At 41.2% G+C, this 26,281-nt stretch overlaps 1 protein-coding gene across 14 annotated transcripts in view; it reads left to right on the plus strand.

The window, feature by feature from the left end:
• Nucleotides 1-26,281, plus strand: part of Cadps (calcium dependent secretion activator) — a 476,750-nt gene that overhangs the window by 336,055 nt on the left and 114,414 nt on the right. For 4 of the 14 annotated variants that reach the window (XM_077795614.1, XM_026411270.2, XM_077795613.1 and 1 more), the window contains 5 exons: nucleotides 13,197-13,298; nucleotides 14,675-14,738; nucleotides 15,351-15,474; nucleotides 18,115-18,183; nucleotides 19,064-19,081. In XM_077795614.1, coding sequence (XP_077651740.1) covers nucleotides 13,197-13,298; nucleotides 14,675-14,738; nucleotides 15,351-15,474; nucleotides 18,115-18,183; nucleotides 19,064-19,081 — 377 coding nt within the window. Of the gene's footprint in view, nucleotides 1-1,448; nucleotides 1,608-13,196; nucleotides 13,299-14,674; nucleotides 14,739-15,350; nucleotides 15,475-18,114; nucleotides 18,184-19,063; nucleotides 19,082-26,281 lie in introns of all 14 variants that reach the window. The other 10 variants (XM_077795616.1, XM_077795615.1, XM_026411265.2 and 7 more) reach the window with 4 other exon arrangements.

Below are 26,281 nucleotides of genomic sequence, written 5' to 3' on the forward strand. Positions count from 1 at the left end.
GCAGGAACATGACTCAGATGGAGTGGCAGGATGGTGGAGGGAGGGGGGACCTCTCTGAGGAAATGATGTTGGAGCTGAGAACTGAATCGTGTGTAGGAGTTGAGTGGTTCCAGACAAAAGGAACAGCATGTACAACTGTCCCAGGCAAGGAGGGAGGCGGGCACATTGCAGGAGCTGAAGCGAGCTAGGTAAAGCCGGAAGGCGGAGATGCCGACAACACTTACCACGTTCCCTGGAGGTGGGAAGAGCTTTAGAGATCACAGTCACATTATAGATTTTACAGATGAGCCCAGAAAGTCTAGTCTCCTGACTCTGTACTAAGTACTCTTTCTTTAGACCTTGCCCAGCTCCTGGAAGGAAAGATCCATGTTCTGAAAAAAAAAAATGCAAAGAAGCAAATAATTTAAGAACATTGCCATTTGGCTCTGGAGACATGGAATAAATTTCCACGCTGCCACAGCCAGTTTAACATCCCAATGTATATAGCGTCACATTAGTATAACGATAAGCCTACTATATCCCAAAGCACCCCAACCAACAGCCAGGGGAGGTGCACCCAGGGAGAGCAAGTGGCTCTGGAAATTCATCCTTCAATGAAAAATATAGTGGTTCAGGGAAGTCCAACCTGGGGGAGGATCCAGAATGGACGACCTTTCTTTCAAATCAGATCTGAGTGTGTGCTCATCTTTACTCATGCCACAACTCTAAATTATCAGTTGGGCTTGTTCTGTGCTTTTCTTTCCTCCAGTGCTGGTAGATTTTTATGAAATGTAACTTCAACATTTAGAACTGCATAACAATAGCATTGTAGGTTTGAATATTTAACAGGCAACAGGGGTACCTTCAACTCCTGTTGTTACAAGATTCCATAGCACCGCCAATGACCTTTTATTTGCATAAAAGATACTCATGAAAACTCTGATACCTGGGGTGTATCTGTGCATAATTCTGCTTTTTATAAATATGTACACTTTGATGACTATCTGTTACAGCCTCTTGGACTGAATTCTTTAAAGAGAGAGAGAGAGAGAGAAGTTGCATTATATTCTCCGGGTTGTCACACTGTATTCTACATATGTTACTGAATAAGAAAGTGTTATAAAATAATGAAGTGTTTTTGTAAACTCCCTGGTAAACATCATCATGAATTATGATACACATTGTCTGGATTTCATATTGTAAGACTGCCACTTGATTCACAGTTAGGTTTATACATCTTGTCATGGAAACAGTTTTGGATTTCTTATTTTCTTTTCAGTTCTGATTTTCCTTATGCAAGTTTGCATCTTTTTTTTTTGGTTATTATTTTAGTTTAAATGCATTTGCTTTTGCTTTTTGATGCATCCTTCTCTTTCTTTCTTTTGTTGGTGCATGTTTGTGTGCCCTTGATTCTCCTGTGGCTGGCCACACTCTGCATGCCTCATTGTTCAACCACCCCTTCGCAAAAGTCAACAAATGCATGTGTACCTTAGTGGGCTGCTGTCAAATGCAGACTCTGCGGGGAGCAAAACTCCCTCCCAACCCGAACCAGAGACTAAAAAAGATACCAAAAGAGAATCCAAAAGGAAAAAAGAGTCCAAAATCCAGACAACTCAGGAGATCAAAAGGTAAGAAGTTATGTGTGCTATGGCTTGGGCTTTGCAATGTCTTTGACCTTTCCCCATCCTTCCATCCATGATGTCACTTCTGCCTTTGCAAACAGCAAGTTTCATGTATTCCTGAAGTCTCTTTTGCTTTAAGGGTTTTCAAAGGTGTTTTTCAAAAAGAAAAAAAAAAACAACTCTATCATTGGGACTGAATTTGAGTCAGGTGTTTAGTGACTTTTAAAACATGTACATATTGAAAAGACTAATTGAGCAATATGTAAACAGAATTATGAGTCAGATTGCTTTTTTAGTGGCATCTAGTTAGGGACCTGGTACCTTACCAAGTCATTCATAATAAGCAACCCGTGCTTGTAATTTTGAAATTATGTTTAAGGAGCAGATAAAATGGATTGGCATCAAATAGGCCTGTACTTTTATAGCATCTCTATCATTTTCACCAAACCCTCCTCAGTTCCGAGATCATCTCCCAGAAATGAAACCTGTCTCAAATAATGATTTTTTTTTTCTTTTTTGCTTATTTACTCACAGGTACCTACACAAAGCAGGAAGCACTATTGTATATCTTTATTTATATTTTTGCAGTGCTAGGGATAGACTCCAGAGCCTCATGCATGCTAGGCAGGCACTTTTTCACTGAGCCACATCCCCAGACCTTAAATAATGATTTATAACATCAACACAAAATAAAGCCTATCCGTAAATTAATGATTATTAGTAGAATCAATTATATATTGAGGTATTTCTAAGTTCTAAAGGTTTGTTTACCTTGGTGCTATTTCCTGTGTCCTTCAGGAATTCTTTCTTTCTTAGCTGATACATTAGCGACTTTTTTTTTCCCTTTTAGACATACTTATTATTTTCATGGTGATCCGTATGTCCTTTACCTTCCCCTCACCCCCAATGTATATGGATGCTTTAAAGTTTTGTCGTGGTGGTTTTAGAACTAATGATTCTGCTCCTAGCACTGCCAAGCTGCCCTAAATTCACCAACACATATTCTTATGCTTCAATATAAATATATTCACTGAATATAAGCCCTGAAATGCATACAGTTCACTTGTAGCAGAGCAAATGAAAATAAAAACATTTGCTTTTGAAGGCACATGCCATGCTGTTCATCAGTGTATGCAGGTCCCACAGTGAAGGCCAAAGAAAACCCTAATTCCATGTGGCCACCCATTTCCTTCATGGCCATATAAAAGGACGTGGGTGACATGTGGTTTCTGTTTGGGTTCCACTGCAAGGCAACAAACAGTCAATTGCAAGCAGTAAGAGAAATTGTAGGTGCCTGATGGTCAGGCCTGGCAGAATCAGGAATCTGTAGAGGGAGCAGGCCTGGCTGCTGTCCAAGGTGCTGCTTTTGGAAGGATCAACATCCAGGCAGAGCAAGAAAGTCGAAAAGCAACACTTGCTCAAGCCTGACCTATTTGCTAGGCCATGAAAAACTAGCCAAATGGATCTCCACTGGTACTTTGACAGGCTTTACGTGTATTTCAGGATCTATGTTTGCACTGCATTTTTTAAATGAAGAAATCATAATATTCAGTATCAGTTGTGTGACCGCCTTACAGTTTACAGGGTACTTTCAAACATTCTCTCACTTGCTGTCAAATTCCCAGGTTAGTCATTTTTGCATCCCTTTTGCAAATGATAACCCTGAGCATCTGTAAATTTAAATGGTGACCCAGATATCCTAAGTCCACTGCTCTTCTTCCTTTCGTTGTGTCAGCACTAAAATTCTGAAGACCTGAATGTCAGAAACTGTTTTCTTTTTTTGGTACCAGGCATTGAACCCAGGGATGCTTAACCACTGAGCCACATCCCAGACCTTTTTTACATTTTATTTGGAGACAGGGTCTTGCTGAATTGTTCAGGGCCTCGATAAGTTTCGGAGGATGGCTTTGAACTCATGATCCTTTTGCCTCAGCCTCCCAAACCACTGGGATTACAGGCTTGTGCTACCATGCCTGGCTGAAACTATTCTTCTTAAATTCAGGAGTGCTCTGTCTTATTTCTGTGCCTCAGTTTTCTCATCTGTAAAATGAGCAGATTTAGTATCTTAATATCCCTTGAACATCTAAAATTTTCTTGTAGGAGTTATGTCATAATTATAAGCACAAGACAATATGAACCCATCCACATATTTGATGTCTTTTAAGAAAGTGCTTCTCAAATTGGGGGTGATTTTTCCCCCAGAGGACTTTTGACAGGACTGGAGACAGTTTGGATTGCCACATTATACTATTGTCATCTAATAGGTAAAGGTCATGGGGATATTGTTATACATCCTATGTAATGCACAAGAGAGTTCCTGCAAACAAGGCCCCAAATGTCAGTAGTACTAAGGTAAAGAAACACCTGGAAATACTTTAAAATCCAATTCCCACCAGATGCAGTGGTGCATGCTTATAATCCTAGCAGCTTGGGAGGCTGAAGCAAGAGAATGGCGAGTTCAAAGCCAGCCTCAGCAACTTAGCAAGGCCCTAAGCAAATCAGTGAGACCCGTCTCTAAATAAAATATAAAAAGGGCTGGGAATGGGGCTCAGTGGTTCAGCACCCCTGGATTCAATTCCCTGGGTAAATTTTTACCCTTTTCTATAGATTTTGTTTTTCTTTCATCTGAAAGTATAATAGATACCCCTACTGATATTTTGTTTATGCAGTAGTAGCATGCACACCAGTCCAATGGAGGGTTTGTTAAAATTCAAAATATTGGGTCCTATCCTCAAATAATTCGATTCCGTTGGTTTCACAAGGAGCCAGGAATCTGTGCTTTTAATACCACCCCACGATTCTAAGACATTTGTTCTTCAGATCATACCTCTTTGAGGTGTTGGTTGTTCAACTGGGCTGCATATTTGAATCACCTGGTGGGGTAGGATGGGTGTGAAAATTCAGACGCCTGGGCCCCGTCTGCAGAGATTCTGATTTCATCTGGGATGCGGCCTACGCATCGTGAATTTAAAATCACAGACGATCCTAATATATAACAAAGTTGAAAACTCGTTGATTGAGGGAACATTCGTTTGGGCCAATTCTTTAAACCCATCTTCTCAAAAGAAAGAGGGACGGAAAAGCAACATGTGCGCATGTTCAGCCGGTTGCCTTTGGCGATCATCGAATCCACAGATGTAAATTGCTCTATCTACTCATTTTGAAATCAGCTCCTAAGGTTGCAGTACTTAATTTTCACCATAATATTTTTAGTATTCTTTCTAGATGACATTTAGATTAGCATCTCTTTGGTCACTGTCCCACAGTGACAAGGCAATCAAACAGCTCCAGGGACTGCACCACCGTGCGTCAATGTTCCTTGGATCCCTTGATTATTGGGATTGGAAATTTTTCTCATTTACATTATTATTTAACATTTTCTTGAATGCCAGTGCTGCTCTTCACATATGGCCTGCGTAGAAAGTACATTGTATCAGCAATTAACAAATCCATAATGCCAACCGCCCCAATCCAAAATAAGCTGCATAGATTAATGAGTCTGCAAGCAGATGTAAGAGGGCATACATTCTTAAAAATCCTTTCTCAAAAATCTCTGCAAATGTGTCCAAAGATTCTTTGGAGAGATTCATTTGGAGCCACGGCGCTGCCCATGTTCAGACACCAAGCGAGCCCTAATGGGTCAGGATTTAAAACCGTCACATGGAACTTGCTCTACCCCTCTGTCACTCTGGCAAGATCCCTAAGTAAATAAGCAGTTCCTTTATCCACTTGCCCAAGAGAGAAACTCAGAAGCCACCTTGGACGCCTCCTCCCTCTGCAGTAGGTCACTTCCAATCACTACACCCCGTCAACACTGTTGCCTATCTCACAGGTGCCTCCATTTCTTCCTGTCTCTTTTGCCATGACCACACTTTAGATCTCTATCTTCTGTTCCTTGCACCATAAAAGTGGCTTATTTGCCATGTCCTTGCTCCAGCTCTTGGCCCTCACTCCAAGTTCATGTCACATAGTGGCTCTTTTTATTTTTTTGTGGATGTCTATTTAACAGTAAATGAGTAAAATATATATTCCATTCTAATCTCTCTCTCTCTCTCTCTCTCTCTCTCTCTCTCTCTCACACACACACACACACACACACACACACACACACACAGGCATTGTGTCTGGTGCCTTTTAACTCTATTTCCCTTGGAGAGAAAAACAAAAACTGCAAAGAAGAACCAATAAAATTTTTTTAAAAAATTTAAACAGTGTTGTAGGGATAGCTGTGTTTTCTCTCTCTCTCAATGGAGCACATGCTGTAGCAGGCAGGCATAGGTGGGGCATAATAATAAACCCCCACACTCTTGGTCTCATGTTATGCACCATCGCAAGGTATTGCTGCCCTGTGAAGAACATAAGCGCATCTCTAACTGGCCTTCCAGCTGTGGGCAGGTGTTGGTCTTGGTCATGGTCACACTTGCTGTCTAGATTCTAAAGAGCCAACTAGGTCTAATAGGGAGTATTTATTTGTACGAGGGGAGGAAAGCTTTCAAACCCATTTCAAATAAAAGTAGGCATCCAAGATATCCTGAGAGAAGTTCCCTTTTAGATCATGTCTCCTTTGAAACCATGTGACTCGCTTCCTGGAGGAGACTTCCCCCTATGAGAACAGCAGGTTTTTCCTACTCAGACATGAAATCTTGTGAAATATGCTGAATTATCGCTCCCATTTGCTCAGTCTTTCTGGCCCATAGCAAACTAGTAATGTGTATCTTTCGTCTCAGATTCCACCAATGTGTCTTCAACCTGTGGTCATTGAAATCATTGGTACCAAAGCATATATTGAGAGGTCCCACCACATCAGCATGAATGAGATACCAAAAAACCACTCATATTACTGTTCTGACCACTCAGTCCAACAGAGGGTGAAACTTCAGAGTGGAAAGTAAAGCCTAGTTTTATATATATATTTATCTAGGAATAAAGGAATCCGTCCCCTCTCCTTTTATTCCCCAAATGAAAAATCCTTGTAGTACCAATTTTGGAAATTGATCCAAACTGATTAATGCGGTTTCGAAAATTGATCCAAATTGATCCATGCAATTTTGGAAATGGCATCCTTTCCTGCATTTTATATTATTTCTCAAATCATCTGTTGGGGTCTCACTTCATTCAGTACCTGGACCACCCCTGAGCCCCTCTGATTAATGTTTTTACACCAAAAGCATCTGTATTCTTTGTGACTGTTCACTAGGGAGAAACTTCTGAACCTCTCTGGTCTGATGATAACAGAGTACATGAACCCTCTCGCTCTGTTGCGGTTGTAACTTCCTATTTGGCTAAACTTCGAACAGGTTAGAAAAGACCTTACCAGTTGAATTTTGGTCTCTCCAAGACTCTTTTTAAAAACTGACTAATAGCCAACCCTAAGGAGTTACAAGGAACACTTATAATGGTGTAGAAATTTCGTGTTGTTGCTTCCTGTCTTACTCGTCATGATAGAAACACTTTGATATATTTGTTTTAGCAGCGTGTCTGAGCCCCAGGGCGTCGGGGCATAATTAGAAAAGGGCACAGACTGGAAGGAAAGGAGAAGGTAGGGGTAAGGCTGGCTTTCATAATGCAGTGGTAACTCTGGCTTTCGAGAGCCCTAATTATAATTTATAATTAACCCAGAATTATACAAACCATCCAGATGAGCAAGCGGGGATGTCTCCTTTGGAGAGGATAATGCTTTGGTGTGAACTTGAATTTGTAGTTATTAACTGCTTGAAAGAAACAAAGAGAAATATTCCACACTGGGATTAAATTCAATTGTATCTCTCAAAAAAAAAAAAAAAAGTAGGGATAAAGTGTTGCCAGGAGAAGCAAATGTTTAAAACAAGTCAAGGTTTAAGAACATTTCCTGTAAATGTCCTGTTTAAAGAACCTTAAGAGGAATACGTAAGATATTCTGTCCTGCTCTGGCCCTTTAAGCTCTCGTGTTTCTGGAACAATTTAGTAGCAAGTAGGATTCAGTTATCATGCTTGTTTAAGGACATTTTCATGGATCCATAATGCGGTCTGCAGGCATGCATCCATTTGGAGAGAGAGAATATATCATGTTTACAGTGCCTCACCAACATATGTGGACATTTGCATTTGGAAATGGAACTATACTCTCTCTTCAGCTGGAGTTTTACCCCTCGTTGGGAGCGATCAGAGGCTTAAAGCTGGTTGTATGCAGAGCAGTGGGCCAGACGCTCCTTCCTCTTCTGTTGAATTCATGCCTTTTTTTTCACACCTGGATTTTGTGCTACATCACCAAATAGATGCAATATCAGAAGATGTCAATCTCTGTAAGCTTGGAATTAATTTTGCATCCCAGCCTTCTTTTGTGGTGGGGGGTGTACCGGGGATTGAACTCAGGGACACTCCACCACTGAGCCCCAGCCCCAGCCCTTTTTTATATTTTATTTAGAGACAGGGTCTCACTGAGTTGCTTAGCACCTCACTTTTGCTGAGGCTGGCTTTGAACTTGCGATCCTCCTGCCTCAGCCTCCTGAGCTGCTGGGATGACAGGTGTGCGCCATTGCGCCTGGCTCCAACTTTCTTGAAAAGACATCTTACCTTACAAAAGAGGGTTCTGTGGCCCAGATTTCAGCATGATGTAGAAAACCATGCTTGCAGGGAAAATCCAGTGCTAGGAATCCTGTGTATTCCTGTGGGTGTGTAACCGCCATCTAATGAACCAGAAGAAGTCAGATAGGTTTTAAAAACACACTGCAGCTGGAATTCCTTGTTCATGCTGAATCTCAAATATCAAAATCAAAATTAATGTTTTGCATACAGAGCTTCAGCTCTATTGAGTTAATCCTACAATAGGCATTCATTAATAAGCTCAAATCAGAAGCATTAGGGGTAAAGGGAAAATAGTTTGCAAAACCAGTAACCCAAAGGATTGGGGACCTGGGTTCTAATAGTTTCAATTGGACCAAAAAAAAAAAAAAAGAAGAAGAAGAAGAAGAAGAAGAAGGAAAGAAAGAAAGAAAACTGCAACTCCAGATGTATTATCATTTGTGACATGGCTCAAGATGGGAGACTGTGAGGAGAGTGAAGATGACAGAACTGGTGCTAACCACTGTGACAAGAACTTGAAGAGCAGCCGACGTGACATCTTTCCTATCGTGCTGCCGAAAATGTCAACTTTGTGAAGGACAGTGAGAAAATGGTTTGCCGAAAACTTGAAAGGTGGATTCCAGAGATGCCCGCCGTGTCACATGCGATATAGTCTGCTGTGGCCTGAGAGACCCACTTCTGGCTCCAGAGATGGCCTCCAGGTGGAAGACCTTCCGGTCTTCAGCCAGACTCCAAAAATGACGGCGCTTGACCTGCATATTGTCTCAAGTTTGCAGGATCATGATATACAAGAAGTGAGTTGTTAGCCAGTGTGCAGTTAGGTGGAACCAGAGACCCAGGGGCTGTGTGGACGTGGCGTTCGTGCTTGTTTCTAAAGCTAGATTCAAAGACATCCACGGGTCTAGTAAAACTCAGGTGCCTAGGGAAGGAGGGAATGTGTGCTTTGGGGACTTACATCAGCAACAGAAAGGAATTCTGGATAATCTAAGCAAAAGCTAGTTGATCGGGATGATTGCCAAGTATCTCAAAGGAAAGGAGCAGAAAACTGGAATTAAGGCAGTCACAGAAGAGCAAGAAGCAGGACCCAAGCAGTGGTTCTGTGTTTGAACAACCTGGGAATCCTCTACAGACAGGCTGAATTGAAACATTGGGGAATTCCTTTCCTGGCTCTAAGAGACAGTTAGAGGTCAAGGCCACACAAATTCCACCTGTTTCATCTACCTTTGCCTCACTCAGGGTAAAGATTCAGAAGAAGGTCCAGGTGGCTGATCTTGGAGTCATTCCAGCTTAGGTGGATAGTGACCGTAAAAGGGAAGAGCTGGCCCCTAGGGAGCCCTTAAGTATTAGTAGTGGGCAGCAGACCCCTAGGGTACCCACAGTGTGGCTGAGGGCATTCCTCCAAACTTAGGAGCCATTAGAATGTGGCAATGGATGCTAAAAAGCCAAAGCCCAGAACATGCACACTCAGCCACCAGAGAAGAGACCTTCAGGCCCTGAATCGTGTATTCTGCATAGACACTTCTCAGCCTGGAGTTTCCTAGCTAGAAGTTTAAAATCCAGCTTCATCCCTCTTCTTCTCTCATTTTTTGTGACTCCATGAATGTTAAAAATATTGAAAAAAGGAACAGCACACAGAGCCAGTTTTATGACAATTATAGAAACACCCCCAAATGTTTCCAGGAAGAAAACAAAAACCAAAAAATACAAAAGCCTGGCCCCTGAGAGACACCCATTTCAGTTCTACCATTGCTATTTATTTTGCAGCCGGCGCTGCTTGGATGGTACCCGGGGAACAGTGCAGACGCCAGTTTTGCAAGGGATGAATAAGTGGACCATGTACCTCCAGTGGAAGATTCTGGTTCCAAATCCATCCCAGTCCTAGGGAAGTTCAGAAACCTGAATCAAATGGACCCTTTCAGCAGCTGGAAGAGCCTGCTCTGAGTTTGCTTGTTTGTTCCTCTAGAACTGTGGTTCTTAGCGTGTGGTCCTGGAACTCTATAAGACCAAAGAAGCTGCTGGCAATGCACATTCTCAGGCTCAGACCCACTGATTAAGAAACTCTGGGGTGGGGCCAAGTGATCGGAGCTGTTGCAAACCCTCCGGGGGATGCCAAGACTTGCTTTTGTTAGAGAACCACTGTTCTAGAAACACTACTTATGGCTTCTATGGCAAACAGTGCTCCGCCAAAATATTGTACCAGGATTTTTCAATAAGTAGTCCTTTCAAGTCCTTTCAAACCTGCACAATGAACCTTGACCAATGATAAGAAGTCAGTGGAAAAGAAATGAATGTCTGACAGAGTTTTTAAAATAATTACATGAAACCAAACCAAACAGGGAAAGTTTTGTTTTTAAACTGATATGGTTACAACCTGTGGTCTTTGGCCAATTAATTTCCTTGGGGTGGCAGGGCGGGGGTGTCTCCTTCTCAGTTCATGAAACAGCATTTTCCTGTTCCCAGTACCATTTCAGAGCAACCCTGGCAATTACAAGCAAATTTGCATTCGATGTCAGCATTGAGATTTGTTTTATCACCTGTTTTTGCTAGCGAGCTCTGTACGACGTGCTCTACAGATTTAATGAGATTGGGTTGTTTTATTTATGTTAAAATAAAACTATTCACACCGACATAGGTGATCAAGGAGCAAATTAAGGAGGTTACAACAGTAAATTGGTAGTTGTTTACTTTTTCCAAGAGTGACATGAAGGCTGTAGAGAGTAGTCCGCAGAGAGGGTGATATGGGAAGCAGAAGCTTCTGTCCAATACCTTAATAATTACAAATGCAATCATAACAACAAAAGGCAGAAAACACAATCACATTTCACATTTGCAATAATATCCTTTGTAGTGAGGAAGAGCTGAGAAGTGAGGTACATGTAAATGTTCAGTTTTTATCATCTCACACACACAAATGAAATAGCTGCCTGCCTCAGAAGGGTAATGAATGATTTGATTCACAGAGAGTTTGATCTTCTAATAATGGCTCCAGACACCTCTGGACTGTCCATGGAAATTGGTTTCCATGCTTTGGTTGTGGTCTAGAAGCCCCTCCCTGAATTATAAATTAATATCATTTTTCTCTGGGTTAATTCCACACTAAGAAATGCAATGATTTGTTGTTGTTGGGGGATTTGTTTGTTTGTTTGTTTGGGTACTAATGGGGATTGAACTCAGGGACACTCAACCACTGAGCCACATCCTCAGCTCTATTTTGTATTTTATTAGAGACAAGGTCTCACTGAGTTGCTTAGCACCTCACTTTTGCTGAGGCTGGCTTTGAACTTGTGATCCTCCTGCCTTAGCCTCCCGAGCTGCTGGGAAAATGAAATTATTTGAATGACCCCTTTTTCCCCAGTTAAGTGTGTGCTTGTACATGCCAATCATGGTATGTTCAATGCATTAGCAAACTGAATTTTGGGTAAAAAACTGAAAGGCCAGGGCTAAAGTAAATTCTAACTTAGAAACATGAGAAGTTACCAAGGAAAGTGAAGCATGCATTTTGCAAGGACTAATGGGGGTCCCCCTGAGATTTAAGCACAGGTTCATGGATATTTTTCATGTAAAACAAAAAAAAATTTTAAATCAACTTTTTAACATCACATTTTAATTTCTTTTCAGAAAAGTTTAAGATAAGGACTCTTTTACCCAGATTCCATAGACTACTTGATACTTTCCATTTTGTTTCTCTTTACCCATGAGTTTGGAGAAGTATGAAGAAATAGACAAATTTCTATTTGTTTTTGTTTTTGTTTTTCCTTTTTGTTTTTCTGTTTTGTTTTGTTTATGAAGTAGGAGCAGAGAAATTTCCTCATAATTCAAATAGGACATTTTTATAATTTAGAGAGAAGGGAAGTTGACAAGTTTACCCCTGACAGGAGGGACTTTGCCATCCATTGCCAAGTCTTCTGTGCCCTCAGACTCTGGTATGATGTAAAGGATTTTCCCAACTTATGCTGGATTCCTGAAAAGGCATATAAACAAGACCATTTGTTTGGTCTCAAGACAACTCACATTTGCAAACTGAGTAATGATCTCATGGAAGTTCCATAGTGACATACCCATCTGCAGACTGGCTCAGCCCCTAGTCAAAAACCAGTCCCGATGAGATCCAGGAAGCTGAAGACTTTCAATGGGTCAGATGATCCTGCGTCTAATTTGGCACAGAGAAGTTTGGGTTACAGATATGTAACCCTCTTTATACTTTCAACTTGAACGGTCCATAACAAATTGGGGAAACGTGTATGTTTTCAGGGGTGACACAGAAACCTGATATGACTGTGATTCAACTGAAATCACTTCTTTACCCCAGGGTCTACCTTGTTATTACAATGAGCAGTCCTTCCCTAAGATTGGAAGATGGGTGGTGCTTGATTGAATACATGAAGGCTTCAATTCATCTGAACATGTAGTTCATGTTCAGATGAATAGCTAAATTTGAGCTATTTAGGGACATTGAACACTGGGCAAGTCAGACATTCAAATGCCACCTGGGTTTCATAGGAATTCGTGTGCATGATTCAGGGGTCCCAAACTCAAGTGCCTACAGGAGAGACAGGTAAAAACAGATTCAAGATGTGGACCAGATGAGCACCCACCCCAGGTGAGGGAGGAGCTGTTTGTTGATTCTTGCCCCTTAAGCCAGCTGTTCTGAATTTTCCAGAGAAATTAGAAATCAGAAGAATATTATAAAGCTTTCCTAATTGAAGAAAATATTGGCAACTAGTTCCATTTTTTTTTTTAAGCTGTGAGCCAAATAGAAGAAGTCTAGGAGCTGGACTTTGAAAAGCATTCCCTGGGTACATTTCACCATTTCCTAAGAAATGAGCTATGGTTCTGCAGATGTCCCCAAAATGACAACCCCCAAACCAACCCATCCTCTTTAGAAGCCTGCCCTGAATAGCAGGGCTTCTTGGGCAGTCACAGTGATCATTGTAATTGTTGCTTCTAAAATGGACAGTTTCCTCCTGCTAGAGATTTGGTGTTACAGTGTCAGCCTACGAGGTAGCCGTCACTTCATAACATGTCTTCCTTCAGGCCTGATGGAATCGGAACTGTGACTGTTGAAGAAAAGGAACGCTTTGAAGAAATCAAAGAGAGACTCCGAGTTTTGCTGGAAAATCAGATTACGCACTTTAGGTAAGGATCTGGGCTTGGACTGATAAGGAGGGTGAAACTGGGGAGGCTCGGTTCCCCTAAACCATCAATCTGTCAGCGATACATCGCATCTCTCAAAATAACTGAATGTGGAAAACCAGCCATTGAACATGGTTCGGCAGTAGCTAGCCGATTTCCAATTAAGTTCATTTTCTTTCTACTCAAAGAAAGAAGCCTTTCTTTTAGGAGATGACATTGGTCATCAGTCTATTATTAAATGTTGAATTTGAAGCTTCTTTAAGTTCCTGATTAAAAGAGTTTAAAAAAAATCAGTGAATCATAATACATGGGGGTTGGGGGGTGCAGTTCCCAGAAGTTTCTGCCTTGCCCACACCCCCAAAAGTAGGATGAGCTGGCTCTGCAGAGCAAGAGAGAGATTTGGATTCACCTGGGAGACCAGATATCCCACACACACTGCAGAAAGATCCAGTACAGGACGTTTCCACCACAAAGCCCATTTCTCCCTTAGAGCAAATTGGGCATTTCTGATACTCTGCAAGTGCTTCTGGGCCAGGGATCTTGAAATAGAAAGAGTATATGTAATTTTTCCTATTTATTAAACACTTCCCATGTGCCAGTCACAGAAATCTATTAGCTTATGTTTTTAATTGGGAAGGACTTTGTAAGGTAGTTTGTATAGAATGAGAGCAGGAGAGGTTAAAGAACTTGACCGAGGCCATCCAGGACAGTGTGAGTTGAAGTCACCCATGCCACTTTCGGTATGAAGAGCAGTGGTTTAAAGAGCTCATGACAGCCTGACATAGCTCTTGGGGCTTGTAGGGCTACCTGACATATTTCTATCTGCCACCAAAGTCCTCTGCTTGAGGGAGCAGGATTTCAGTGGAGGATCACACAGGACAGTAAAATGCATGACCTACAGCCAAAGGTCCAATAAGAAGGAGAAACCTCAAGAAAGCAAAGAATCAGGAATTCACTCTGAGCTCCCTCTTCTATTTCACGCATTATGCTTGGGGGATTTAATGTGTCTTTGAACTTCAGCCTGTTTCAACAAATTTTTGTAAGTGCCCACCTCTATAATAATAAGGGTCACCTTCCAGCAAACTAATGGTTTTGCTTCACAATAGAAATCTAAACACAGCCTTATGTCATCACTTTAAATATTCTTTTCTGCCGCAGACATTTGCAGAGTGCCTCTTTAGTCATTATTCACACATACACATATATACATTATATACACACATATATGGTGTGAATTCAGATTAACATAACACAATGTGACAAAATAAAAAGCATTTTCCGTTCCTCGGAGAGAGTTGCTATAGGAATCAAATCGCAGCATATTTCCTGCTAAAATGTAATCGATCTGGGCAACCTGAAGAATTTTGTGTCTTTTTTAGGTATTGCTTTCCATTTGGTCGGCCCGAAGGTGCTTTAAAAGCTACTCTCTCGCTCTTGGAAAGGGTAAGAACGAAAGTGAAAGACTGATAAGGAGACTTACACCAAATGGTAACGAAATAGTGTTGTTGAATGACCCACTTTGTCATTTCCAAAGGATTTCTTTACCGTTCATCAAACATCAGAATAAAAATGAGGAAACTGCCAAGTTGCTAGAAATTTTATCTCCGGACCCCCAAATAGTTAGGATAAGTTGAAAAGATGTTCCTGGCCCTTCCCTGATGGGTGGGTGGGCTTTGGCCTCCTAACTGTGCGTTACCATTCTATGTTTTTGTGTTGTTGTTTTTGGGTTTTGGTACTGGAGATTGAACCCAGGGGCGCTTTACCACTGGCTACATCCCTAGCCCTTTCCTTCTTTCTTTCTTTCCTTAATTATTGAGACAGGATCTCACTAAGGTACTAAGGCTGGCCTCAAACTTGAGATCCTCCTGCCTCAGCCTCCCATGTTGCTGGGGTTACAGGCATGCCACAATATTTTCTCTTTAAACACATATCTCCATCATTGCTCAATGACCAGGAGGCAATCACAACTAATTTTAAACCCCAAACCTTAGAACAGCATAAAGGAGTAAGCCTGGTTCAAACCTTCTCAATAACCCCTTTTCTTTCTGCCTAAAGGTTTTGATGAAAGATATTGTTACCCCAGTGCCACAAGAGGAGGTAAAAACGGTCATCCGTAAATGTCTAGAGCAGGCCGCTCTAGTCAACTACTCGCGCCTCTCTGAATATGCCAAAATTGAAGGTAAGGTTCCCTTCTGTCCCCAGTTTTGAATTTAATTATACAATGTCTCCCTGGGAAATCCTTTTTCCCCCCCTATGGGCACCAGAAAACAGTGGTCCATCTGAGTATGTTAAGCTGAAACCTGAAAGCACTTGAAATCTAGAAGCTTCTTGGCTGTGGTCCAATAAATAAATAAGAGGCTCAGGAGCCAGCCTTTGCGGGGAAGACTAGTGAATGGAGATGTGATAAGATAACTGAGGTCCTTATAAGAGATCGCATTGGCCCTAACTGTCTGTTCTACTGCTAATATTCTCCTAGGAAAGGATTTGGTTAGATTGCTACCTGCCTTTCCTTCTTTAAACACAGGGAAAAGGAGCAGTCTCTTATCTCCTGCTGATAGCATTAGAAAAACAAAAACAGCTGAATAATGTAATGTCAAGGTTTAGCCTTAAGCCTTCCTGAACCCTTGAAAGTATCTTGTCGAGGCTGGGCACAATGGCACATGCCTGTTATCCCAGCAGCTGAGGAGGCTGAGGCAGGAGGATCACAAGTTCAAAGCCAGCCTCAGCAACTTAGAGAGGCCCTGAACAACATAGTGAGACCCTGTCTCAAAATAAAAAATGAAAAGGGCTGGGGATGTGGCTCAGTGGTAAAGTGCCCCTGGGGTCAATCTCTGGTACTAAAAAAAAAAAAAGAAAGAAAGAAAGAAAAAAAGAAAGTATCTTATCCTTTGAGAGCTTTTGAACTTGATGGCAGGTTGGCATGGAGCCCTAGATGACTCAGGTTGGCTTTAGATCTCATTCATTGCTACTAAAGACCTGGGATGATTGCTACCACTTCGCTCTCAAGTTTTAGGAAAGTGGTCACTGATGATCCTATAATCACCCAAAAGGCACTTTGAGTAAACTCAAGTTGAGAAAGGTAATGGTTCTCTGGGACCTGTTTCTTCGCAGAGGCATTAATCACTTTTCATTGTTACCCTGTTGGCTGCTATAGGGTGATTTGAAAACCACACCCAACTTGACCAGTGGTGTAAGTGTATAAATGTGGGAGTTTTGTGTGCAAAACTTGATGTGTCCGCATTCTGGAATCTGATGTTCTGTCACACACGAAACACACGACACCTGACCAAGTCCAGCAAAGGCACGTTGTCTACCTCAGGACACGACTAGGGAAGAAAATAAAATTTAAAAAAAGAGAAAGAAACTAACCTACCACCCAGACCCTACCACTTTACCCTGCCAAAGTCCTTGTTTCCTTAGAGAATTCGGTCAAGATCATGTCAAATTTGCAGCATTCTGTACATCACATATTCTCCCTCTCTCAATTTTGTCTGTCTGACGATGCAAATTGTGTACCAGTGGTAATGAATTCATTGTTATGCATCCAAGGAGAAACACTTAAGAATTGGGCACTAAAAGGATGTTTATCAACTCTTGACTTGGTAATGAGTGATAAAAATAGAGGAACAAGAAGATTGATCGTGAAAGGGCTATATTAGCAGATAATTGTTCCAGCATTGACCGTCCCAGGACATACTGATTGCAACCAATGATTGCATTTGGTCAAGTGAACCAGGTACTGAATAATTCTAGGCAAGGACAGAGATGGGATGGGATCAGAAAACGTTTGGTCACCATGGCTGCTCCCTCGTAGATCTTGGTCTAGCGATTACTTAGTCTTTTGGTAAGATCTGCTCTCTTCTTTCAGATAAATAAATCCAAAAAACAAACTTTAAGATCTGTAAGTAAAAATGCATTCATTTCCAAAGTAGATCAGCTGGTCTGTAATTTCCTTTTGTGCCTCAATTCTTCTCGGTTGTGTTAATTATCTTTTGCACTGTGACTTTTAGGTCTGGGGATTCTTTGAAGAAACCAATCCTTTTTTTCCAACTCTCTTTTCAGAGAAGTACCTCATTCCACACTACCCGCTCTCTTCTGCTTCTCTCCTTCCTTGTCCGTGATTGGCTCAGCCACTTTTTGACGTGACCTCTGCAAAAGTGGCTGAGACCCCAATTTCAAAGCATGCTGGGATTGTTAATTCAGACAACCCAACATCCTCTGGCTGCATGTATCAGGTTTTCTTTCATGAACATAGTCCACCCTGGGCTGGGACATTGCAGCTTCAAAGATATTACTACCAGACAGCTTTCTTTCACAAGGTTCTGATCCTACCCTCAGAAAAGAAATCTTCCATTTTTTTGCATTTGAGCTCCCTCTGTGAGCATGAACAGCTTAGTGCCCTGCGAATTCTGGAAAGAAGTTGTAGTAATATTGCTGGCGACTATGTTTATGAAGAAATACCTCAAAGAGCCTTAGATACTAAAGTCTTAAATCCTTAGTATCTTGGAGCCGTAAATCAATGAGATTCTGTTTCCCCTTGACTCATGATGTTTTTTGGTCATTGTATTCTTGCCAACAACTCTAAAGAGACGTGTAAGATCATGGTCACAATCTCTCTCGTGACTCACGGCATGCTGAATGGTTAATCCAGTAGATTACCGATTTTTGAAACTCCTTTTTTTCTTTTATCCTGTGTTGATCCCAAAATACTCTGTGGCTATTTTCCTTTGAGCTAATGTAACGTTTTCCTCTAACCTGTGACCTTTGAACTCTTTACCTCTGACCTAAGCCTCTTGCATGCCCAAATCCTCTTTTATAGGGAAAAAGAGAGAAATGTATGAGCATCCTGTCTTCTGCTTGGCCTCCCAAGTGATGGATTTAACCATTCGTGAGTACCTACCACCTCCTCACCACGCTTTCCTTCACTCTTTTCTGTTTTCATTATTTCAAGAAAAATCCAGGTCCAAACCAACTCACTCTCCTTGCTTCAAGTTTTTTAGCATTGGCTTGTCTGTTGGTTCTGTCTGTGAAACCCAGTGTGAGAAGTCCAGTCACTTTTTTATCAACCTAAAACAGGTTAGACAATTAAGCCATTTGTTTGTGATAAACTCAAACTCGTCTGTAAGTTTTTCAGTTCTTCTCTGTCTGTGACCTGAATGCATTTTTACTTTGCTTGTGTGTGACCCTAATCTGTAAAGTGCTTGTCACTGGTACACAATCCAAAGGTAGCAGCTAGGCTGGGGGAGCAACGCATTAGGTGTCAGATGAAGGACATTTGGGGCAAAGGAACGCCTCCTTCTCCACGTTGGAGAGGTCAAACTACTATGGGTACGAGATCACGTGAGGTGGTCCACTCTCTGTAAAAACTGAGATCTCATTTGCCTCCCCTCTGTTCTCTCTCAAGCTGGGAAGCTTTCCCTTGTTCTCTCTGGAGGGTTTGACTTGTCCTTTGTCCTCGAAGCTCTGGCTAGAACATATGACTTAATTGTCATTTGGAGAGTTCATGTATGTTTCATAGCTTGATTTCACATTAAACTTAATTTGACTAATTTTCTATTTGTGCAGCATTTTCCACCTCTGTGAAGGAGCCTTTTTTTGCTGGCCCCCACACTTCGGGGCGGTGGGAACCCAAGGGCAACCTTTGCTTTCCAATACCATGTATCACACATAAGTTGGGGGGCATTGTGGTCCACTTGCTCATTAATCTTGCATATGTGTTCTTGTTTCTCTCTCTCTTCTCTCCTTGTTGTGCTCTCTCTTTCAAATAGAGAATCAAAAGGACGCAGGTGAACCAATTGTATATGCATTATCGATTATCAGGACTGTTGAGTTATATTCAGTTTTTGTTTCTGTTTTTGTTCTTTTAATAGCTCCTTAAGGTATGTACTCCCAGAGAGCCATGCGGAGTTGCAATAATACTTAAGGAGTTAATTTGTGCTGTCTAAATACATCTCATGCCCATTTGATGTTGACCTTTATAGAGCAGAATTTCCATAAAGGCATAAGCTTTGTAGGAAAGAATTCTGGTTTTGCTGCAGAGATTCATTTCATCTTTGGTTTCAGGATACAGTGATTTGGCCTCATGCGCGTTAAAAAAAAAAAAAAAACACAAAGTTACTGAACCAAACGAATCTTCCTTTTTGCTTTTCATTCTCTCTCTTTCTCTCTCTCTCTCTCTCTCTCTCTCTCTCTCTCTCTCTCTCTCTTTTGTTTTTAGTTTTTGTTTTTGGTTTTGTTTTCTGTTTTCTGCCCTATGGAGAAGTTTGTGTTCTTCGATGAGTGTTTATTGGCCAAGACAGACGGAAGTTGTGTCCGTGTTGTATCTTGTATGTATTCTGTGATGACGTAGAGGAACAGGCAAATGGAGCAGGGGTCATTGCTGAAAGTTTCCCAGAGGGGTGGCTCCTAGGAAGTCCTCTGGCTTCGAAAGTTTTCTTCTTGTTTGGTCCCCAAACTTCTGAGCCTATTTTGAGAGGAGCTCTGGCTAAAAAATGTTCATAAATGTATAATATTAGTCATTATTTTTAAGACCTAAGAGTCTCAAAAAATAATAATTGTCAGATCTAGAGTTAACAGTTGAGCTTATTTCTGGACAATTCAGAGAGCATTTTTGAGCCAAGCCTTAGTTTAGCAGTAAATATTAGAAGACTCACAAAACTATGTTCAAGACACATGAGCCTGCCCCCCTCCCTCTCTCTCTCTCTCTCTCTCTCTTGTGGGAAAGGCATTCATTCATTCATTCATTCACTGGACAAATGTTTAGTGAGAGCCCAACTTGACCCGGTTGTTCAAAGCCAGGTACAATGTAAACAAGAGGGAGACAGCTGTTAGCCTCATGGAACATATGTGCGTGTGTGTAATTGACAAATTCAGTACACTGCAATACCTGTTGGTTGAGTGTGTGTGCAAGAGTTGGGGTGCTGTCAGAAAACCACAAAAGTCTTCATAAGGTGATAAGGCTTGAATTTCATCTTGGCAGAGATGAATCAGAATCAGTTCAGGGGAGCTGGAACTGAAGATTGGGAAGGCATTCTTGATAGAGAAAAATCTGCAAATAAGTAAAACCATATTGCTAATCAAAAAAAAAAAAACTAAGGCTTACTTAATGCTTATCATACTCCTTGCATGATTCTACATGCTTTGTCTGTGTTAACACATTTAATCCTCAGAACCCCTTGTGGGAGACAGGCTGTTGTTGCTCCCGTTTTATAGATGAGCAGACTGAGGCACAGAGAGCTTAAACATGCACTTCTGGAAACATAAGTGGTAGAACCAGAATCTGAGCCCAGCAGAAGCACGCTCTTGACTACTCTGTAATTGAACATTCCGCAAATCAAAGTAGATGGTGGCAGTGGCGGATGTTGATGGCAAAGGTAGGCATGGGGGCAAGATCTCAAAGGCCTTCATATGCCATAATGAGACAGAGCTCTGACTATATCTCATGGTCCAAAGGTTTTCAACCTGCAATCTAAGCCCACTTTTGCATGCATAGGATATTTTTCAGAGGAATGATTTCCCAGGTCTCACCCCTCCCCCAAAAGTGGCAGAGAGCCACCAGAGGTCCCCTAAGCAAGAGACAGCTTGGTGGTTTGCACTCCAGAAAAATCACACTAGTGGAAATGGGGAGAAACAACTGAAGTGCAGGAACAGAGGAAAACTGAATTGTCAACACAAGGTCAAAGCAGAGATGGGCTTAAGGCTTGGGACATTGAAGCTCTTCTAAACATCCCAGGTCTCAATCACGATTACAGTCAGAGCTTCTTTGCTGACCTTTACATTTTTGTTATTTTCTTCCTCCTCTCTTTTCAATGTCCTCAGGGAGTAGAGCACCAAAATCTGGGTGGGTATGGAGGTAGCAGGACACTGCCAGAGTTCCAAATTGGGTGAGCTGGAATGCAGGGACTAGAGTGTGGCGGCCCCTGAGTCCTTTAGTCAGGCGGAGCTTGAGAAGCAACAGAATCTGCAGGTGGCTCTTTGGTGGACTTGGGTGTTCTGGCTGGTGGCATTATTAGAAATTAAGAGTTTAATCACAGTATCTCAAAGAGGGGAAAGCTGCAAAGGATTGCTAGTGTGTGAAAGAAAACCTGTGACTCCTGCAAATGAATTCTATTATTTTAAATACATATCCACTGAAACTGTCACATGTTCCCCACCAAGCAGGCTCTAAGAAAGTCGACACTACTATTGCTGTTTTGCCTCAGTTCTTGGCTAAATACTTGCATAATTTTCTGAGCATCATAACGATTCCACTGGAATTTGAAATAAAGCAACTTTTTCCTTCGAACATGCCAAGGATTTCCAAAATTGGACAGAGATGACTTATAGAGATAGATATATGATAGAGATAGAAATAGGTGGGTGGGTAGATGGATAGACGGGTATATACAAACAGAGATATATAGCTAGATAAGTAGGTGGATGGGTACATGGATGAGTGAATGGTGGATGGGATGGACGGTGGGTGGATGGGTACTTGGATGAATGGACAGAGGGATGGATGGATGGATGAATGGATAGATGGATGGATGGACAGATGGATAAATAGTCATCCCATCTCAGGCCCAGGCACTGTGCTAAGGACTTTACATGGAGGATCTGATTGGATCTTCCTTTACCTTATTCCCATGAAGAAGACTTCATTATTGCTCCACATACACATGAGGGAGCTGAGATTCAGGAAGGTAAGTGAGTTTTTCAAGCAGAATTTGACTCAGATCTGACTAAATGCAAGGACCATAGTTTTTTTTTTTTTTTAAAGAGAGAGTGAGAGAGGAGAGAGACAGAGAGAGAGAGAGAGAGAGAGAGAGAGAGAGAGAGAGAGAATTTTTAATATTTATTTTTTAGTTCTCAGCAGACACAACATCTTTGTTGGTATGTGGTGCTGAGGATCGAACCCGGGCCGCACGCATGCCAGGCGAGCGCGCTACCGCTTGAGCCACATCCCCAGCCCAGACCATAGTTTTTGACTCTTTTTGTCACTCAGATTTTCTAGCTGAAATGGTAGACACTTCAATAATATTCATTCATTCAGTAAATACGTCCAAAAGTACACACAACCTGTCACATAGGAAGACTACAAAATAATAAAACCATACCTTTGGGGCCAAATTTATTTTCATCCTAAAGCCTTCCTGAGGGCAGTTGAGATTCCTGAAGATTGCCAAAGAACAAGGGACTTTTTTCTTGTCCAGTTGATAGAAACTTTGTAGAGTGAGTCATATCTATCCAGAGTACTTCCAAGCAGATTCTGTAGTGTGGAGGTTCTGTTTCTTTTCCTATATCAAAGCAAATGTCCCACAAGTCCAAGGCCTGTTCATACAGAGAAAGGACCAAGTCCACAATTCCCATTAGCCCACAATCCAAAGCCATCACTCTGCTTTCTTCCCAAGGGACCAGCGAGGGAGAAGCAGTGCCTGCAAGATCCGGGCAGTTCTTGGAGGAGGACAGCCCATGCTTCAGGTCTTATGCATGAGGAGTTAAATGTTTCTCTTTTCACCCTTTTTGTTTCAGTGATGCATGCATCAGCGTTTCCAGGCTCAAATTATTCTGTTCTCTAGCACCTTATTTATACTTTACAGAAAGTGAGGGGGGCAAAGAGAAACATATTTCAAAGACCGTCATCAAGAAGGATTCTCAAGGAAGAGAATTTGTTGTCTCTCAACAAATGTGAGGCCAGAGTCTATTCTACTTCCCCAGAAAGATATGATGCCACAGAAATAACTGTCATTTATTGAGAATCTGTTTTGTGCTGAGTAGTTATATTCATATCTCATTTAATTCTTGCAAGAACCATATAAGCTTTTTTATGAACACATTTCATTGACTCTAAAAGGCCATCAGTCATACTATGCATACCAATGGACTAAGTATGAAATAATGCTGTCAACTAAATTGTGACAAGCAAGATATATCCAGATTTCAGAAATGTTAAAATGTGCTTCGTATACTCAATTAAATAAGAAGCTATTCTCTTGTGCATGGAAATCAAGTGACTTTCCCAAGGTTAAACAGAAGATTAGTTGTAGCCAAATTTGAACATGAGTCTTTCTAATTCCACATTTTCAACTTATACACTATGAAATGCTTGAACTTTTCCAGCAACAAGATCCCAAAAAGGGGTTTCTCAAATAGTAAAAAATAAAATGTAGGGTTATTAGATAATCCCAAACCCTCATTTAACAGATCAGAAAAGAACCCAGATTAAAAATAAACTGAGTGACTTACCTTCCACCAGACTCCCTTCCCCTCCATTCATAAGACTATAGTTTCATCCTCAACCCATTACCTATCCCAAGCATCCCACTATACAGCTGATGACATCCAGCATCCACACATTAGAACTTAGTTGTGCAGATCCAAGGAATCAGCCCTAACACTCAGAGATTTGGGATACCAAAACTTGAACTCACTTGGCTCCACTGGGTTTTCTAATTTCTGTATCCTCACTTTTATTTTCCACAAAAGGTGCTAAGAATGATTGCTCCCCCCATGGGGCCATTTTGAAAATTAAGACACACGGGGCCATTTTGAAAATTAAGACACATATTCTAAATAAAGCTCTTAGCATAGGGTCTGGCACATAATATGCACTTGCTATATATACACATATACAGACTGTCATTATTTGTTCATTATTATTTAAAAGGATACTCTTCCAAAACCAAAGCTGTGGTGCAGACATAGTTTTTTATTTCCAAAATGGAACATAAGACAGTACTTTCAAACTCTAATGTCCAGAGGAATTTTATTGAAATGTGGATTCTGATTTATTACATTTGTGATGGAGACTGGAAATCTGCATTTTTTAACAAGCTCCCAGGTGATACTGAAGCTACTAATCCAAGGATGGCTCTTTGGGTGTCAGGAAATATAACAGGAGTTGAATTTATCTTTTCATCATACATGTCAAATAAAACATTGCAATCTAGTTCTACCTACATTTGGAATATTCACTAAGTTCCAGGAGCTATGCCAGGTAGCAGGAAAGGATACAAGGAGCAAAAGCAGTCATGATCTATGCCCTTATGGAACTAATGTAAAAGTAGGCATAAAATAAGCAAATGTGATGATTATGGCAAAAGGGATGCAAGATGCCAAAGGAATGCAGTGCAAGAGGAGTATGCCCAGGCCAATGTCTTCGATGTATTGCATATTGGGGGCTAGTGCCAAAGGAAGACATCATGAAGGTCAAGGGCTAAGCCCCCAATAACTGGCAAGAGTTTTCTCTGACCATGTTGCTTGTTTGCTTATATTAACTATCTTAAGATGCTCTAAGATCCTGTCCAAGAGAGCTAATGGCTAAGTACATGAATGATTACTGGGGATTGAACAGATCCTTGTTTTTTCAATTTTATTTTTTTTATTTAATCATTCATTCACTTATTTTGCAGTTGTAGATAGACAGCATTCCTTTGTTTGTTTGTTTTTTAGGCAGTGTTAAGGATCAAACCCAATACTTCACACATGCTAGGCAAGCCCTCTACCACTGAGCTATAGCCCCAGCCCTGAATAGATCCTTAATAGTGCTAGTAAATCAGTATTCTTGATATAGCAAGTGACCATAAAGAAAAAACCTCAAATAACTTAAGCAAGCAAAAGGCATATTTTTAGCTAGGAACTTCATGGAGGAATTGGACTCAGGAATGAAGAAGTTTAGTTTGTTTTCATATCTCCAACTGCTAAAGGCTTCTTTAATGTGACTCAGTGTAATATAAGTATTTGAGCAGCAACATGGCCACAGTTATCCCCAGGCTTTTATCCAAGTTAATGACCCTAGAAGAAAAAGAGCTTTCTGTGTAAAATTCCAGATAAGAGTCTCATTGGCCATCCTGGGTCACATGAGAATATTATGAGCCAATCATAATATCTGATGATGGTGAGGGGGCACTCTGATTGGCTAGGCTAAGCTCACATGACTGCTTCTATAAGATATGTTATTTGACTTTCCCACTAGATCTTTATGGGGTAGAGGAAAGGCTATTCCATGAGAAACTTTTCTGCATGGACAAGGACAACCGATCCACTATAGCATCCATCCAGAATTAAGCTCACTTGTCTTAGGTGTAATATCTTAGCCCACAGGACAAAGCCTAACTTTGAATACAAAAACACCAAATTGAAGAAAGAAAACTATCACCCATAAGTGTCATTTTCCCCTTGTGGGTATATTTTATTTGAATTTAAATAAAAATATTTGGGGTCTGGGGATGTAGCTTAGCATTAGAGCCACCTGCCAATAAATAAATTAAAAATTATATATAAGAAATATTTTTTAATTATCTTACATCATTTTTAATGGCATTAAGATACCTGAAGTTGCTCTCTGACTTGGAAGTTGCAGTTATGTTGATTTTTACCTAGCATTTCAACTTAGTACATCCATTAAGTAACCAGGGGCTTTGAGAAAGAGGTAAATGGTACTATGTGGTTTCTGTGCATACTGAAAACAGAGCATTTTCTTTTCCATGAAAGCACTTTATTGGGCAGGATTCACTAAGGATCCCTTGACACCAATATGTGAGGACCTGCCCAGGGCCAGGCTATGCTCTAGGCACTAGAAAATAGGATTCAGGCCAGGCATGGCTGAGGCAGGGGGATCACAAGTTCAAAGCCAGCCTCAGCAACTTAGCGATCGAGGTCCTAAGCAACTCAATGAAACCCTGTGTACAAAATAGGGCCGGGATGTGGCTCAGTGGTCGAGTGCCCCTGAGTTGAATCCTCAGTACCCTCACCCCCACGAAAGAAAAGAAGAAATACAGGATTCACTGGGTAGAGGGGGAGACAGACATGTATGTATAATCTACTCTTACAAATGACCATGAGCACTTAAATAGAGCTACAGACCAAGGATTTGGGTGCTTGTCATGAAAACACTGTCTTATTATGGCACAGGAAGGCATAACTCTTGCTAAGAAGGACGCTCTCAAAGGTTTCGAGAAGGAGTGTGACGAGTTTGGATGTGTGCTTTGCAAAGATCACCATGGTGC

This window comes from Urocitellus parryii, chromosome 3 (genome assembly GCF_045843805.1).
Source record: "Urocitellus parryii isolate mUroPar1 chromosome 3, mUroPar1.hap1, whole genome shotgun sequence".
NCBI lineage: Eukaryota > Metazoa > Chordata > Mammalia > Rodentia > Sciuridae > Urocitellus > Urocitellus parryii.